A 19,304-nucleotide genomic window follows, 5' to 3' on the forward strand; every position below is an offset into this window, starting at 1 on the left:
CAATGTGAATGTTTTTTTCATAGTTATACATTTAATTAATTTAAACGAGAAGCCTGGGGCCTGTTTTGCAAAATATCATTATGCTTACAGTTTGATGTAAACAGGATTATTAAGAAAATAAAAGAACATTTTGAGAGTACGTTGCGCAAAATTCGATTTTATATGTTGAGCAATTAATATTTGGCTATAAAATGTTAAAATTTGAGGGAGGGATACGGGAGACATTCAAAACTTTGTTTTGTTTTGATTTTCATTTGAAACAATATGGTATATTCTTTTGGATTATAAAACGAATTGTGAAATTTATGGACATCTGTTATATGCGATTATTATTTCATTTAATTTGTTTGTTCGAATATATAAATGACTGTCTAAACGTAGTATGAATATATAAACAAACAAGAAGTTAGGAGTAAGTTGGAAATATATGTTCCTTGCAAAATGTTGTTTAAATAATCGAATTTGGAGAAAAAACCCTGGTTTTGATGTAAGTGGATTTTTTTAAATCACGGAAAGTTTAAAGTTTTTTACAAATATATTTCGCACTTTTACGTGCAATAAAAATTAATAATTTGATAATTTGAAGAACCCATATGGGAACAAGGCCTGTTACATATCATAACGTAGTTTATTCAAGGTAACCTTGTTACATATACATGTAAGGATATACATGTTAGGAAATTTGGCAAAAAAATCTTGGACTTTCATTTCAAGATGCATTTAACACTTGAGTTCATGGATATGTGTGCTTGCGTGTTTGTGTTAAAAATAAAATGATATTTTAATAATACCCAATTTGTCAATCAAATGCTATGGATTTTGGAGGCTGCGTTCTGTTTTATATACTACATGAAGTAGGTACGAGACCACAAGTGACTTCGATGTTTCGATTTTTTTAAATGTGAGAAAGTTTTCTTACTACCGTACAGAATGTCGGTCGTTTTACTCAGGTGCCCGTTTGTTCCTTTATTTATACCCAAAGGGGCACTTGTAAAACTCGAAAGTCGCCACATGATAATGTCAGTTTAAATGAGCCGTGCAACCAAACCAAAAAATGACCTAATTACATTAATTAAAAATTTTTTTTAAAGCTTCATGCCTTTAAACATTAAAAATTTAAGCAATGGCGACTACATTTTATTTGTTTGGGTCGTCAGACCAAACAAATAATGGTAGCGAAATTTCAGGCTCTGATGTGCTTATTTGCAAAAAATAAGAAAGTAGTCCGAACCCCTGGAAGCGGTTACTTACCTTTATATGTACTCTAACGCTGAAAAATAAGGGGGGATCACTGTGTTAAGATTGTCAAATGACGGGCGCATTAATTTTCAAAGCCTTCTTGGGGAGAAGAAAAAGTAGTTCCCGATTGGTCAAAGATTTCAAATATTGTGTAAATTCTTTACAGATATACATGTAATATTAAGCTCCACGATTATTTACATCAGTGTCAAACGAAAATTAATAAGGGTTAAAACCCTAACTTAGAATGATATGGTTTTCTTCAGGCTGTTATCTTATAACTTTCCCGTGGTCGAGGGGTTACACGCTCGTTTAGGAAGAGAGATGTCCTGAGTTCAAATCCAAGTTAAGGCAACTCATGTTTTTTTTTGTTTTTTTTTTTTAATTGTTTAAGCCAAATAAACAATGAATTACATATCAGTGTTGCAATAAGCCTTATAGCCAATTTACTATTTTTAAGACATTAGAAACAACATTGGTGGCACTATACAAAACAAATTGGTTTACAATCTCACAGCCTTCACCTTTCTAACATTCTGAGACCCAAACAAAATTCAGCGCCTTCTGTGATTTTATTTAATTAAACATAACCATGATATTGCAAAATTGTACCTAATGACTTGCTTATTATAAACAAAATATAAATATCTATAAATTGTAATCAAGTCATGATACTTTTCAGCGAATTTAGGTCATGACCTTGTTTTTATTTTTTCAGGATGAAGCAAAAAGACATATCTTACTTCACTTAAACTAATAGAAATAAAAAACAACAATAAACAACAATAAACAGCATTATATAACAACATTTTCTTTCTTTAGAGCGCAACTACCTGATTCTGTGAAAAACATACCCTAGGTGATTTTAAATAGGACAATAACATGGAGGGTTGTAAATGTTAAGCGTGATCTCTTGAAATATAGTGCACACAAATTCATATAAATATTAAAAGTAAGCATCATGATACAAATTTCCAAAAAAGGTTTCCCGGGGGTTTTCCCTTTAAATTAAAAAAATTATTAAAATATGAAAAAAAAACTCACTATAATTAAAAATTTAAATTTTTAAAAAATTTTTTTTAGAAATTTTTAAAAAACCGGGAAATTTTGGTGGGACCCTATTTTTGAAAAAAAGTTGGGGTTCGTACCATTTAAAAATAAATTTTTAAATTGCTTTAAAAATATGGGATTCATTTGATTTCAAATTTGGGCAAAAGTAAAAAAATCAATTTAAAATGTTTTTAATTTTGAAAAGTGTCAAAAAAAATGAATTGCTAGAAAAACGCCCGTTATCCAAAGAGTGTGTAGTTCCCTCGGCCCAGGGCTTGAAAAAAAAACTGTACTCGAATGTTCTCAAAAAATTCGGGTTTCAGAATTTTGAATATAGCCGTGGATAGCTGATATAATTACGGGTACTCTGCGCCTAATCTGATAAAATCGGTTGAGTAATAAATAAGTTGTGAATAAAAAACATACCTGAATCGGGCGAAAAATCGGCGTGTTCCGTACCCGAAAAGTCACGTGGTATGGCCACATTGTAATAGCTCTATTTATTTTTATCCAATAGACCTCACAACGCCATGCAGTCATATTGAATATCATTAATTAAAGCTTTGTCCATACTAAGATTTGACGATAAAAATAACTTGCCTCTCTCCACTGTGGGTTCAAATCCCGTTTGGGAGTCTAACGTGTGCGGAAACTGTCCGGATATTTTACGGATAGTCGGTTGGTCTACTTAGCCGCCAGTTCGTGCCCGAAATAATCCGCGAAAATGGCACCTGACGTCATCATATCCTTTTAACGTTTCAATGTCGGTGTAACTTAAAACCAAATCAAAATGCGAAATGGCGTCGTATATTTCTTCCCGATTGTCTTTCATCCAAGTCATCAAAGTACGTAGGCGGACGAGTCAAGAAGTTTAATTATATTAATTTCCTGTGTATTGTGATTATTTAGATCAGTGAAAGAGGTTTCGTCGAACTACCACTTTAAATTTAAAAATCGTTTCCTTGTTTCCTAGAAATTTAATAATATTATTGTTTGAATTATACCTAGCTTTTGTGTTGCTTTTAAGGCTCCTCCAATACAAATGGCTCCTGTTGTAAAGTGATAGTTCACAGAAGTATTTTATGTATTCTCAAGTTTCCTTAAACAACTCGTCTGCACGGTTGGTATTTTAACTAAATAACATGAAAAACGCGACGTTCTGAATAATCTGTATGCATATGTAAAACAAAATTTCTTCGAAACTTAAACATTGAGGGCGCTACGCAGTTATTTATCTACTCCAATTAATCCTCCCACATAACCAAAACCGAAAGTTGTTTTAAGTTGGCAAATGCGTATACATCCTTATTCAACCGATTTAAATTGTCTAACCCATTCAAGATGATCACACTGTCGTCGTTAAATAATGTCAGATATCCAATTTGATTCTTAATTTCAATTTTTTTACTATCAATCATTTTGATATTTTGAAAGCGAAAGTGTTTTCCAATCGCAACTTTTCGGTCCTTGATATCTTTTCGGCCCTTTCCGTCAAACCTCGAACAGTTAGTCAGTTAAAAGTAAAAGACTAAATTTATACCAATTAACCGAGTAAAGGTCTACCTAAATTAAGGAAATTAACAGATAAAACAGTAAACAATATATCATTTATAATTGTACTTATTGTTATGGTTGTAGAAACAGAAAGTAGAAAATGTCTACATGTTGACATTTATTACGATTTTTTTTTAAAATGTACATCATTTAGCATTTTTAAATTGATAATGATTGTCAGTCACTCAGACGTATGTTTAAGTCTAATTTTACCCCCCAAAAAAGACGTTATTTTCCATTGATGTCAAAAATTTATATATGCATTCTTTACATTATCTGTTAAAAGATTTTTAGCTCACCTGAGCTTGCTCAGGATGAGCTTTTAGGATCGTTGAATGTCCGTCGTCCGTCGTCTGTCATCCGTCGTCCGTCCACACTTGTCCGTTAACACTCTAGCGGTCACATTTTTGCCTCAATCATCATTAAACTTTTTCGGGATGCTTATCTTGTTGATAGCTCGGATGAGTTAGAACAAGGGTCATCTCGGATGAAAAACTTGGTCACAGGAGCTAAAAATCGAAAAAACTTGTTAACACTCTAGCGGTCACATTTTTGCCTCAAACATCATCAAACTTGGTCAGGATGAGTGTCTATGTGATAGCTCGGATGAGTTCAAACATGGGTCATCTCGGACGAAAAAAAGGTCACAGGAGCTAAAAATAGAAAAACCTTGTTAACACTCTAGCGGTCACATTTTTGCCTCAATCATCATTAAACTTTTTCAGGATGCTTATCTAGTTGCAGATAGCTTGAATGAGTTTGAACATTGGTCATCTCAGATGAAAAACTAGGTCACAGGAGCTAAAAATAGAAAATTCTTGTTAACACTCTAGTGGCTACTGTTTTGATCCAAATATCCTGTAAATTGGTCTGAAAGTTTGTTTTGATAATTTCTAGTTCAAGTTTGAATATGGATTACCTGGGTTCAAGAACTAGGTCACACTGCCCAAATATGGAAAAACCTTGTTAACATTCTAGTGGTCACATTTTTGACTCAAATATCATCAAACTTGGTCAGGATGCTTGTCTAGCTCCTTGCTCGGATGAGTTTGAACATGGGCCATCTCGGATGAAAAACTAGGTCACAGGAGCTAAAAATAGAAAATTCTTGTTAACACTCTAGTGGCTATTGTTTTGATCCAAATATTCTGTAAATTGGTCTGAAAGTTTGTTTTGATGATTTCTAGGTCAAGTTCGAGCATGGGTAATCTCGGATGAAATACTAGGTCACACCGCCCGAATATGGAAAAACCTTGTTAACACACTCTAGTGGTCACATTTTTGACTGAAAATATCATCAAACTTGGTCAGGATGTGTGTCTAGGTAATTGGTCGGATGATTTAGAACATGGATCATCTCGCATGAAAAACTAGGTCACCGGAGCTAAAATAGAAAAATCTTGTTAACACTAGCGGCTACTGTTTTGATCCAAGTATTCTGGAAATTTGTCCGAAAGTTTGTTTTGATGATTTCTAGGTCAAGTTCGAATATGGGTCACCTGGGTAAAAAACTAGGTCACACTGCTCAAATATGGATAATCCTTGTGGTCAGAAACTTGGTCAGAATGCTTGTCTAGGTAATTGTTCGGGTCAGGTGAGCGATCTAGGGCCATCATGGCCCTCTTGTTTATTAAAGTAAGAGTGAGGGAAAGATTAAAAGTAAAAACATAACAAGACAACTTAAACTGTATCTTAATCACCGTCTGTTTGAATTGATCAAGATAAGGCAAGGTGACAGTGTTCCATTGGAAGTTGGTTCCAAAGAGTGATACAGTGGGGGAAAACAAGTACTAATGGCAGATTGATGTAACTTGTATTTTCCTAAGAGAGAGGGGGTGCATAAATCTAGTAAGCCCAGAAGTCTAAAGACTTATCTGGGTTTGTTTGTTTGTTTGTTTGCTTGAGTTTTACGTCACACTTACACAGTATAGGTCATTTGGCGACGTTTCAGCTTTACTGGTGGAGGAAGACCTCAGGTGCCCTCCCATGCATTATTTCAGGCACGAACGAGCACCTGTAGTCCAAGAAATCCGTGCATAAAATAGGGTGAATTGTGCACCTCTTGTGAAAAGCATGAAACTTGGCATGGTGGCAGGAAATAGTATTTCAATTCATTTTAGCCTGGGATCCACTTTTAAAAAATCCAATATGGCCACCAAAATCCAAGATGGCCGCCATATATTAAAATTTTCAGAATATTTGGGTATTTTCAGCTGTAGTCATACTAGAATAGTAAAAAAAGCATCAGTTCATTATATTACAGATTAATTTATATTCAGGCCTCTGATCAGGTTGTGCAAATCCAAAATGGCCGCCAAAAATCCAAGATGGCCGCCATTTATTTTCATTTTTCAAAATATTAAAGTTTTTCAGCTTTATTCTTTACAGGTCAGTATGAAATAGCACCACTTTATTATATTACAAATTTTTATATTTTCAAGCCTCGGATCCAGGTTGTGCAAATCCAAGATGGCTGCCAAAATCCAAGATGGCCGCCATATTAAAATTTTCAGAATGTATAATAGTTTTCAGCTGTTGTCGTCATTACAGAACAGTATAAAATAAGACTAATTTAAAAATTATGGCACTGCATATTTATTTATATTCAAGCCTTGGATCTAGATTTTGCATATCCAACATGCTTGCCTAAATCCAAGATGGCCACCATGTTGAATTTTTCAGAATATGTTAGCTTACCAGCTGTAATCATTTTCAAATAAGTATAAAATAGCACAAATACATTTTATTACATGTTTTTTTAACCATACCAGCATGAAAGACGTATTGTATTTGCCTTCGCCGTCTGTCTGTCTGTCCGTTCGACCGCATTAAGCTTGTCCATCCTTCACAGGTCAAACTACAGGTGGGATTTCATCTTAACTTTACAGGAGTTATTAGTACCTGTCCCGCCGAGATTTTTCGTCGATTTTTTTCCAGCTTTATTGGTGGAGGAAGACCCCAGGTGCTCCGGCATTATTTCAGGCACGAGCGGGCACCTGGATAGAACCACCGACCTTCCGTAAGCCAGCTGGATGGCTTCCTCACATGAAAGATTTCGACCCGAGTGAGGTTTGAACCTACAGCGGTGAGGGACCTGTGATCTCAAGTCAGCGACTTTAACCACTCGGCCACGGAGGCCCCCCTAATCAGTACCATCCCAAGTTATGGACATCACCGTCACATTCCGCTTCGCTGCACAAAATGGCCACCAGAGCAGAAATATCTTGCCCCGGCTTCACTGGTCAAACTACTGGTTGAATATCAACCAAACTTTACAGGAGAGAGCAGAAATATCCTAGTTGTGCACACACACCACCAGCACAGTTCGCTTCGCTGCACAAAATGGTCGTCGGAGCTATAAAATAAAAAAATATTGTTCCGGCTTTCACAGGTCAAGTTACTGGTGGGATTTCAATGAAACTTCACATGAGTGACCATGCATAGTTTCGGGAGACATATGTTTTTGTGACAAAAACCCATTTAGTTATTAAACTGTTTTAAAGCATCCGATTCATATTAAAACATGCTCATAATTAAATTGCTCAGATTTCTTTTTACTTGATTTACGAAAACTCAAAAGAAACAAAAGAATATTTAAAACAAAAATGGACGTTAAACTATCTCAATAATTTCATTATGATACTGCTCGTGAATAAAATCTCTTTGCTATTTTAGGTAATTTTCAAGTTCAAGCAACTTGCAATCAATCTAAGCTGAGGCCTTATTCCAATGATATAATATGTAGCTGACCTCCTATTGGGTCATTGTGCAAGTGCTAAAGGAATGGTATAGAAATGTTTGTATATTTTTACCAACAGCTATGTAATTTTCCCTAAAAGAAAACACTTTCATAATAATAATTTCAGAGAATTCTAGACTCTGTAATTTGTATTTTGATAAGAAAAAAAGTAAAACGTAACCCAAGACTACTTGAAGTAGTTTATGTTCAAAGTCAAAAGTGACCAGTTCTTAAAAAAATTGTGGATAAATTGCTGAGAAATGTTAGAAATAATGATATTTCAACAGTTGTACATCAGGTTGCTTTTATACTAACTGAAGCAAGGTAATGTTTAAAGTGTTATCAACTAATACTAATCAGTATAAACAAGAAAAACTTTAGTTAATTATCTATAATTAACACCTATTGATCTAGTACTGAATGTCTGTCAAGTTAAAGGTCCATTGTTCATTGTTGTTGTGATTCTAGGAGTAAATTAAAAAAAATAAAATAAAAAAAGCTGAATAAATGACAACCTCATGAGTTAAGCTAAATTCGGCATGATTTCACTAGTTTCTTGTGTACAGTCCTTTGACAGTTGTGGAAACCAAACAGAAATTATTTAATCTAAGTAAACAATTTATAATTGTTAAAGAGTTTCCATTGTTTTTGAAATACAAAAAACAACAACAAACAACTGAGATTATAAAATCAACTATTATACTGTAATATCAGAAAATACATATGATTATGTAAGGCTTAATCAGGGCATTTCAACTGCTTTAAAAATATAAAAGGGAGAAATTAACAAGAAATTAAGAGCGTTGCCCCTGAAATGCAGCCCGAAATTCGCAGTAAGTCAGTAAGTTAGTATCTCAAATCTTACAATTGGAATCTCATATCAAAATTATCAAATAGAAAGAGCTGCAAAAGTCTTAACTTGATCTCATATAAAGTCACGAATTACTAATCGTAATAATGTCAAACACTTAAGTTTGATTACAGAAAAACCCGAGATATTTTTGTTCAATATCATTCTGTTTTTGTTGTTTATTCATAAGACCTTGCCAAAATAATGACATAATAAGTGTCTGATTCCGTTATGTATGACACAAAATATATGCTGCTTAAATTACTAATGAAAAAGAACTCACAGCTGCAGTAAGACGATCACAAGGATGGTGCAAACTAAATTTATTAAAAAGAATTGACAGGAGAAGAAACCCTTCTGTCTCTGACACTTACTAGTATAAATCATACTAAACATTTGGTTCAAATAAGCTAAGGAATTGTGTGCACTAAAATATACAATACAATAGAGGATTAATTCACACTTTTCATGCATTAACATCTACAGAAGCGTGAAGACGCATTCTGAGGCCCTCATTCTATGGGCTCAGGTTTCAATTTCTGTAGATGTTGATGCACAAAAAAAAATGTATTAGTCATTCTGTTTCGGTGATTCTACGATATGTTGTTTTCCGCATAAAGAAACTAGTTTTGTATTGATTTTAACTTTGATTTTTGTGTGTTTATGTTTTGATAACAAGGTAACTGGGGATCATTATTAAAATCAGCGGCTTTGCATGGTATCAGAATCATGCAATTGACAAGAGCTATTGGTAGGACATCATAAAGTGTTAGTCTGTTCTCGGTGCTTTATAGCTAAACAAGAACCTAGATTATGAAGAATTCTCTATATTTAAAAGGGACATAATTCTGTCAAAATCCATGATAGAGTTATTGACCTTTAACAGTGACCTTATATTATGCTAAAAAATAAGTGTATTAGGGTTTAACGTATTGCAATCATGAATTTTTCACAAAACCAACTTGCATGAAAAACTTGTAAAGCTGACGCCTTTGGTGTACAATATCACTTGCTCCCTATTCTTTGAAATATCAAGCTAAATAATGTGCTCGCATGGTTTTATCCATAAATGCAAGTTTTTTTCTCTGTAAATGTACATCTGTATATGCAGTTTTATGCAGGAATACCCCTTTTTTAGTTTGTTTCATGTATTAAAAGTGTTGATGATACAAATTACCTTTATTATAGAAATTTGTCAAAATATCATCATTTAATGGCAGCCATATTGGATTTTGAAGCCATATTGAATTTTCTACCAATGCTACTTAAGCAGTTTTCCAAGAAATTACTATTTTTGACCTATAATGTCAATTTATTTCATTTTCTAGTCATAAATAACTTCATTTTGACATGACCTGTGTACATTTTACATTTTGGCGGCCATCTTGGATTTTGGCGGCCATCTTGGATTTTTAAAAAGTGGATCCCAGGCTGAAATAACTTGAAATACCATTCCTTGACACCATGCCAAGTTTCATGCTTTTCACAGAAGGTGCACAATTTTTTCACAAATTTCTTGGACTATAACGACTAACTAAGGATTTATACGCTAATTGTTTTACTTTTTCATTTTTGTATTTTTATTGCTTTTGGTGAATCCAAGGGTTTTGCTTGTGTTTGATGTTATTCTTGAGGTGTGTGTATTGTGGATAGGACTGTTCTAGGCCAATGTATTTTGAATTTGGGACTGGTATTAAAGCTTGGCTTGAGGGGTTGGGTTCCATGTCCCACTCCCTTTCCCAGATTTGCATCTTATTGAGATCCTTCTGCAAGGATTATGAGTCTGAGGAAGAATTTATAGTGATGTAGACCACAATGTCATCTGCAAAGAGGCGAATATGAGACTTGGAAACAGAAGATGGAAGTTCATTAATTAATAGTATATAAATAAGAAAGCAGAGTTGGCCAAGGGGATGCCGGCCAGATTTTCTTCTGTAGATTGTTCATCATATAGTACAACAGTTTGACACCGACAATTTAGTAAGGACAGAACATGTCCAATTGAAAATTTGTGTTGAGACACGGTTCACTTGAAAGGTAAGGAGTAATTTACGATGATTTACTTTACCATGGACTTTGCTAAAGTCAAGGAGAATAAAAGCTGTTTGTTTGCCTGCTAATATGCTGTTGACAAGGAAGTCTGCGAGTTCGATAAGCTGTGTTTCACATAAACGATTCTCTCTAAAGCCATTTTGAAGTTCGAAAGGAATATATTGTACGTGGTTACTGAAATGTGAAGATAAATTGGAAGCGACAAAGTGTTCAAGCGTTTTTCAAATGATGTAAGTAAGTGATACAGGCCGATTTGAAACAGGATTGTAATAATGTATGTGATTTCGTTCCTCAGTTCTTTGAGAACTACTGAGCGAATGAATTAAGTCTTGGCCTTAGATATCTATCTTTAGCTTGGCAAGGAGTTTCAGCACCCCGTTCTTGCTGACAGATATATCATCCTTTTGGGGTATTAACAATATTTTGGAAGATCAATGTAATATTTAGAGTTTTTGTAGGAAATTTTGTTTTAGAGACTGTGGAGAGGCATTGGAAAATACTGACTGGAACTGCGCCTGTTCAGTATATTGGCCTTTTCAACGTTGTTTGATTGAGGTCTTTAATGTTTGTTACATTTTGAGAATCTTGTTCAGAATTTTTTAGATGGTTAGACTAACTGGTGGAAAAGGAGGCGGTGTAATCATTAATATTGGATAATAAAGGATAATTTTATTTCATTTGAACACCCAAAACTATAAGCGCTGACTGTGAAAATTGTATGAGTTAAGTAAGAAATTAAAGGTTACAAACAATTTCACATTGCATCCTATTATAAACCACATGAAAACGACATAAAAAGTACATTTATATTTGGAAAAAAACAACAACACACAATTAAGAATTTACTTTAATTTTGAAGGCACAAAAATAATCCTAAGAGACTTATATATACTGACATTGAAATTGGAATCTCTAAATTTGTTCCAGTTTAGAGAATTTGATCTAAAAAATTTCTTCACTGGATACCAAAAAAAAACTAATTTAAATCAGGAACTAAAGCAAAAATTCGTTATTTGACAGGTTATATGACCGTATATACACTTGTTTACCTAGCAGGAGGTGCTTTATATGTAAAAATCCGGTTATATAGGGTCACGTATCCTGTCAAAATTGTTTACAAGATAAATACAAGGTAGTCTAACTAGACAAAACTTTTTTGATATATTAGGTTACGACGCGAACATAATTACATTACGCGAGGGGTAGTTGCCTAAGTTATATACTACAGTATAGGATACTGTATGTAAGTTTCGACCATATATTTTTATGTTTTAAATTTTTGAGTCAGTGCACAGCCATTGTATAAAGTGTACAAAACCTATTTTAAGTGTTTATTTTATAAGTGGCCCTAATAAGTGGCCGTGAAACGGTGCTATTGAGAAGTTTATTTATGTATTTACTTTGAAATTTTATTGCCATGTAATTTTAATTGAATAATTTCTTAAATAGGCTGTGCACTAGACTATTTTTACCATACAGTCTCATGGTTATTTTCAAAATTGGGAGGTGCTGGCTACAGATTACCCATAATGTCAAAAAAGACTCAATATTGTATATATCCCCTTGCCCCCCCCCCCCCCCCGCCCCGTGTTATTTATTATCTATCTTTTTTTTATTCCTGTATATATAAAACTAGTATCCTTAATACTAGTAAACGTGAACCCGTGCCCCATATGGAGCAATACGTTTATCACGGGTTCACTCAAGCATGAGATTCTCTTAAATATATATGTTACAAAAAGACTATCTCATCACATTATGGGTAACCAAGTTATTATTATTAGCCATATTTGGGACTTAGATTTTTTCTTATTCTTCTGTGAATTGTTTAAGTAATAGAAGATTAATTATTATGTGTGATATCTAGATGCATAATAATTTATAGACCATGAGACAGTGATAAATAGATAAGGCCGTTACCACCACATTTTAATTATTATATTTGTTTTAATTTAGAAATAAAGTTGGTAAAAACTCGTATACATTGGAATGCAACGGGCACCCGCAAAATTTCTATCCAGTCCGCGCGACAAACTTGTCGAAATATGTCAACAGAAAAACTTGCAGAACTTTCAAGAAAATCGGATTGACCTCCTTATTTAGAAAGAAGAAATTTTAGACCAATGAGAACAAAGGAGGCAATCATCTCTAAACCAATCAAAATTAACTTTATAAAGCGGGTGTTCGGTAGAACTTACAAAATTTAAAACAAACTCTGCTAATTACAAACATGTAATTAATTATATGCATCCCAATGTATACGGTTTATAACATTTAAATAGAAACCAACATAAGTAACAGTCAGCCCACAATGAAATGGTCAGAAAACGTTCCTGACATGCCTTCTCGCACATAAGTATGCGAACTCTACAATTATAGGTAAATTTCTAAAAAAATTTTAGTTATATTAAATATTAATTAGTCCAGTTATAGAAGACGGTAACTTATATAAACGTCTTGGCCGATTTTAAATTAAGTGCTTTTAATTAATAAATTTTAGATTCCTCAAACTTATTATGGGATTGCCCCATCTTCCTCCCATGGCAGAGGTTGTACGTAGAGACTACCCTGTCATGGGTGATATGGTATGCACATAAACACATGTACGGATATAATTAATATAATAAGTAAATAAATATCAGATCCACATTTTTTTAAATGATTATAAATGAAGTATATGCTCGCCCATATGGTCTCTTTCCGGTGGCGATGGTAAACAAACCCAAACACACACACACAAAATTGTTTACAACTGATCATATAAAGTTGACGGTCACGGATGTTATTAGTGTCACGCCCATCCTGGTGTTCGATCTGAGAGATAAGTTGCAGAGCTCTATTCATTCAACTCGATTAAAGCAGACAAAATAACTTATTCTGATAAAAAAAATACCAATCAAGCTCGCCAATATTCAATATCCGGTAAAATGACAGCTCAACTAAAAACAGTATTTTTTGTGGATTTGAAGATTTAAAATAAGCAAACTGCAATGGCAGTATCAGAAACAAATGCAGTTTTATTGTTTACATGTTTCTACCTATTCTTTGCGGTACTTTTAGTAGCACCACCGACTGAGTTTATTTCAGCCGGTCTCACAATACAGAACGTGTTCTCAAATATACTCGGAAGTGAAGATATCAACTTTATTTACTATCATATAAGACGAACGTCAATCACTTTAATATTTCACAGCTCTCTTCCACTATGTAAGTTTCTCTCTTTACAGAAAAAATCAAACAATTAAGGACCTACATACTTAATCAAATATGCATAAGGTAAAAGCTAGGGTACTGGCAAGTATCAGGCCTGAGAGCAAGTGATTACCAAACTGAAACACAGGTGTTTGTTGTATTTTTGATAGGCTATTGAAAATTTGACTTTGGATTGACTTCAGTATTCAATTAATGACAAATCAATTACTCAAATTCAGCAAGAAAAGGGTTAACAGAAATCTGCCTTAATATTTTTGCAAACAAGAATAACTAAGGTTTTCCTTGAGATGGGTCAATATATTTATATTTCACTGATCATGTAACATTGAGTTTTCTTAACAGTAATATAACTGGCCTAGGTAATTTATATGCATTGTAAGTGCTGTTTGCAATGTAACATATGCAAATAACTTTCTTTGTTCACTTCAAAATATTTTACTTTTAATAATACATTTTTTCAAATGTTCACAAATTTTGACAAAAATTAGGATGAATCTGGAAGTGCTGCTTTAAAACCTTACTGGGTGAAAATTAAATAATAAATCTTACATGATATCAAATAACTAATACATCTTACATGTTACAGGTTACTACATTGTTCTCGGACTATTTGCCCCAGAGCTGCAGCTGTTTACACCATGGCTGGCACCTGCAGTTTTCCAGCTTCTTCTTGTAACAGCTATTACCCTGACCAGTGCAGCATGTCTTCTAGTCTTTTATTGGTCCAGAAGTAATTGGGACAATCATCCTATAGCAAAAGAACTTGGTTACTTAGGTGATGAAAACAGTACATGGCGAGCAGTTGCTGCTTCTATTAATATTGAATTCAGGAGAATAGACAAATTTTCATCTGGAATTCCTACAGGACGTCGAGTGATTGTGACAGATTCTTGGGTCATCAAAACATCAACATATTTTGTTCATGTTGCTCATCAGAATGATATTCATTTAACACTGGCTGCCTCAGAAGAACATAATATATCATATGAAAACATGACTTCTGTCCAGTTTGTTCACATAGATGTTGCAAGCATAAATCCAAAAATAGCTCCTTTCAGTCTAAGGTAAATATGTTTATATGATTCTGTACTACACATTGTCATTGTTAACTTTTTTTCATAGAAAAAAAATAGAGATTATGATATTGTTACAGTAATGTCGATACATGGTGTCATGGTCTTCACTATTTGCTGTTCCATAAATAAATATTTTTAATTTTTCCATATAAGCGATGAATTGTTTTGTCCAGATTAAAAGATGGACAAGTTCATTAAGGATAAGGTAAGAGAATGAGATAAAGTGTTACTGTATTCTTTTTTTTTTCCAGATTAAATTCATTAGACTACCGGGACTTGAAGGAGAAACTACAGGCTCCAGTGAGGAATGCCAGATGCATTGTGATACGTCAGTCATTAAGTGAACAGTTTCTGCAGGCATTTGCCGAGCAGGTCTCATTAAATCCAGTTTTTATTCCACCAGATGGAATGGTAAAACTTTAACTTATCTAAGATTCATCATTGGTATCAACTGGGGCTTTTGTGGCCAATGGTTAAGGTCGTTGACTTCCAGCCATTTGCCTGTCAATGCTGTGTGTTTAAATCCCAACAGGGACTTTGGATTCTTTTATGTGAGGAAGCTATCCTTCTTGCTTACCTAACATCAGTGGTTCTACTCAGGTGCCCATTTGAACCTGAAATAATGCACTGAAGAGCATCTGTGGTCTTCCTTCATCAGTAAAGCTGGAAAGTGGCCATAAGACTATACTGTGTTGGTGTGATGTAAAATCCCCCCACCCCCACCAAAAAAAGATTGAAAGACAGATGCTTGAAGCTTATTTCAGTTATTTTTGAGTACTTTGTAGAAGAGGAATCTATGGACAGAAACTGTTTTTAATATGCATCATTTTCTATTTAGTAGATTTGAATTCAATATATTCAAGTTGGTCTTTTTACTTGTCGGTTCCTCTAGTCAGTTTCAATAATAAGCAATTTATGTCAAATTGCAATTGCACATAAAACAAATACAGATATATGCATCAGCATCATGCAGCATATTGGTTAAAACTTTGTTGAAAAAATGCAAAGTTCTGTTTAGTTTTTGCGAGTAACTTCAGTAAGAATTTCATATACTGAGAAATATATTTGCAAGTTATAGAAAAAAATTTAAATTCTAGCCCTGGTGCTTAAAAAGACTGCATAAACTTTAGGAAAAAAGTTTCTAGATTATAATCAGTGTTGCTTTTGTTGATCTTTTCAGGAAGTTGATACATGTATTGGTTGTATGCAGAAAGAGTCAGATATTAAACTACAAAAACATTGCAGCGAGCAGGATGTTGGAGAGTGTGTACAGTGCTATTGTAGGCCTATGTGGTGTTTAGAATGTATGGGTAAATGGTTTGCCAGTAGACAGGACCAACAGAGACCAGATACCTGGCTGTCTAGTAGATCGCCATGCCCCACATGTAGGGCAGTTTTCTGTATTCTAGATGTGTGTAAAATTTAACAGTTTGGAAATATTTCTGGTATAAACTTTCCTTACTGTTCAAAACAGAAAAAGGGATAGATGGCTTTTGGCCCTGTTGAAATGTGCCATGAAAATCTGTTCATCTAAAACTGTTGGCAAAGTGTTATTGCAAGATATTGTAAAATCAGAAATTTTCGCGAGGGATTAGAAATTTTGCTAATTAAAGGGACTCCACCAAGGTTTTTTGACATGATGGGACTGAAAATAACTTTTCCAGATAAATGTACCATTTGATGAAGGTTTAGACCAATAATCTATGTGCAAAATTTCAGATAATTCGCGCAATTCGTTTTTTCCAGAATAATTATTCAAATCGTAAAAATGACCCAAAATGAAAAGCGTTTAAACGCTTTTCACTCAAATCGGGCTAAGAAAAGCATAAAGATACGTTTTTCAATTTTTTTCAAACTATATTTTTAACTATCTTTGCATATATTTCTGTTTAAAGTGTCCCAGCTCATTTATGTAAGAAATTCAAATGTTATGTTTTTAGGCTTTGAAACCTCAGTGGAGTGAGTCCCTTTAAGAGAATTTGAGATTTTCGCAAAAATAAATGATCAAGGAATCATATTAACATAACTATATTGACAGTAAAAATTTGCAAATATTTAATCTTGTAAATTAGTCCTGGCTCCAAAATTTTGGTAATTCAAACATACCTGATGTTACAGCACATGTGTACTATCCCACACATTGTAGTTTGGGCATTTTTGAAACAAAATATCAGAAAAAGTTAAAATTTAACCACATGCTTGTACAGATGATTAATACATGTCCTGTTTGACGAAAAAAAACATCTAAGTAAAGTTTTTGAATTATTAATCATACTGTAATTTTAAAGTGTTGCAATGTTTATTCTTGTAAATATTGACTTAAAATTATAAACACACTTGGTAACTGGTTGCATGTTCATGGATGGGATAACTAGGGCCAAGTGAAGCATAATAACAGTTAAGCCACAGTTATCTCATGGAAAATGCAAAGTTTACTCCTTTGCATATTTAGTAACTGTAAACAAATATGAGCCGCCTCATGACAAAACCAACATAATGGGTTTGTGACCAGCATGGATCCAGACCAGCCTTTGCATCCGCGCAGTCTGATCAGGATCCATGCTGTTCACTTACCAACTCTATTACAAGTAGAGAAACTGATAGCGAACAGCATGGATCCTGATCAGACTGCGTGTATGCGCAGGCTGGTCTGGATCCATGCTGGTCGCAAACGCACTATGTTGGTTTTGTCGTGACGCGGCTCATATATTAATGTATTTTTAGTTTTGTGTGGGAGAGTAGCTTTCACATCTCGAATGATATGTACGATATGAATACAATTTATATGTGTGCAATTTATGTGAGTGTCTACATGAATTTATTTATATCATGAATCATAAACTGTATTGTTACAAGAATATAAAAAAATTTAATGTTGAAAGATTGTGTTGGATTTGATGACAAATTGACGCCTTATATTTTAAATAACGTGCTGAACTTGTAAAATAGATTTGTGGTCCTTGAATTATCAACAGTATAGAGCTTGTCAGACCACGCGGCAGGGGCGGATACAGAACAGGGTTGGATGGGGGCTGACGTGGGTGGGAGATTTTGGGAAAAAAAGGAAAATTATGCGACAGACAAAATGTGCAAGAGTTGGAAGATTGGGCCAGCAACTTGTCCAGATGACAAAAGTTGTTATTAATTGTTATTGTTATTCCTTCTATATTTATAAACTACCACCTTTTTAATTATCAAAAGATTTCTGCAAAGTCCCAAAGATAGAGATTATCGGTCGGATGGCAGCATTTTGATTAAATATTTTGATAAGGGAGTACACTATGACCAAAAATGTATGAAACTAACACGAAATTATTCCAGCTCAGCTCAAAAACCTGTCTTTGGGTCGAGCTGGGGGGCTTCAGCCTTGATGAGCCGGGGCCTGAATCCTCCACTGCCACAGAAGTACAGACTGGCTCACAGTAAAAGTTTATCACTTTCAAATCCAGCAGTTAAAGGCACATATTCTGGCAAGAAAATAAACTTGGAAAAAAAATGTATAAATGTTCACAAGTTATGACACTTTCATGAAAAATATGACTGTACAGTACTTAATATTTATGCCCCCCTTTAAAGAAGTGGGGGTATATTGCTTTGCATTTGTCTGTCTGTTGGTCTGTTGAGCCGTAGACCAAATGGTTTCCGATCAATAACTATACTGGCATGCGAGCAGTTCCCGTACAAAAATCATAGTTACTTAAACTTTATTTTTTATTATGCTCACTCACCAAAATTTGAATATTACACATCAATATTCGGCTCGTCACACAAATCATGGAAATTCCATCATGTTCTAAACATAGAATAACCCTTACTTATGAGGCCTCATATGGGGTACCGAAATTATCCATTATTTTGTATGAAGAGAAGTAGTTCCCGTACATAAAATCTAACTCATTATAATTATACAATTTTATTATATCAGACCTATTTTTCATTTACAATTGTTGAACAGACCATTATCTAAGAGATAAATAGATTTAATTCAGGAAATAGAGCGCAGACTAAACGCGGGTATCTATTACCCGGTACCGTTACCCCAACGCATTCACATGCAAAAGCATGCTTGTATGCACATCAAAGTCATAAAATTATTATATATAGTAATATTGGTCAACATTCTGATAATTAAACAAGTTTTCATCACATTGCCTACTTATTTGTTAACAGGTGGTATTAGTGGAAAACCCTTTAACAAACACGTGTAAGTATTTTTGCGCATGCGTGCAAGGACGGAATCCCCCAGAGAAAACAAGGCCACGTTTTGACGACGCACAGGTGAAAGTGATTTAAAATGAGACTTTTTATACGTACTGCCGAACTGACACTTAGATTTTGTTTCGTTTATGTATCTCCTTGATTTGAAATGAATTTTTGTAGAATGCAAGTAAAAATCAAGCATTTAAATGAAAAATACGGGTACTGCTTCTGTACGGGAACTGCTCGCATGCCAGTAGAACGCTTAGGCCTAGGAACTTCAAACTTGGTATGATGATTGTACATGACCTGTAGATGACCCCTATTGGTTTCT

At 34.1% G+C, this 19,304-nt stretch overlaps 1 protein-coding gene across 1 annotated transcript; it reads left to right on the forward strand.

Moving 5' to 3' along the window:
• Positions 1-13,405: 13,405 nt before the first annotated feature.
• LOC132724606 (E3 ubiquitin-protein ligase TM129-like) lies at positions 13,406-17,699 on the forward strand. Its single transcript, XM_060709492.1, has 4 exons — positions 13,406-13,691; positions 14,284-14,761; positions 15,025-15,184; positions 15,954-17,699. The coding sequence occupies exons 1-4, from the start codon at positions 13,475-13,477 to the stop codon at positions 16,197-16,199; spliced, it is 1,101 nt and encodes a 366-aa protein (XP_060565475.1). The 5' UTR covers positions 13,406-13,474; the 3' UTR covers positions 16,200-17,699.
• Positions 17,700-19,304: the final 1,605 nt, after the last annotated feature.

Source organism: Ruditapes philippinarum, unplaced genomic scaffold (genome assembly GCF_026571515.1).
Source record: "Ruditapes philippinarum isolate M1 unplaced genomic scaffold, ASM2657151v2 ctg2012_1_1_1_1, whole genome shotgun sequence".
Lineage (NCBI taxonomy): Eukaryota > Metazoa > Mollusca > Bivalvia > Venerida > Veneridae > Ruditapes > Ruditapes philippinarum.

What these genes read in the sequence shown, in the direction of transcription:
- LOC132724606 (XM_060709492.1), top strand. Translation starts at nt 13,475, where the DNA reads ATGGCAGTATCAGAAACAAATGCAGTTTTATTGTTTACATGTTTCTAC. An exon ending in TCACAGCTCTCTTCCACTAT is followed by an intron (nt 13,692 to 14,283) that starts GTAAGTTTCTCT and finishes TACATGTTACAG; the next exon opens with GTTACTACATTGTTCTCGGA. An exon ending in TTATTCCACCAGATGGAATG is followed by an intron (nt 15,185 to 15,953) that starts GTAAAACTTTAA and finishes TGATCTTTTCAG; the next exon opens with GAAGTTGATACATGTATTGG.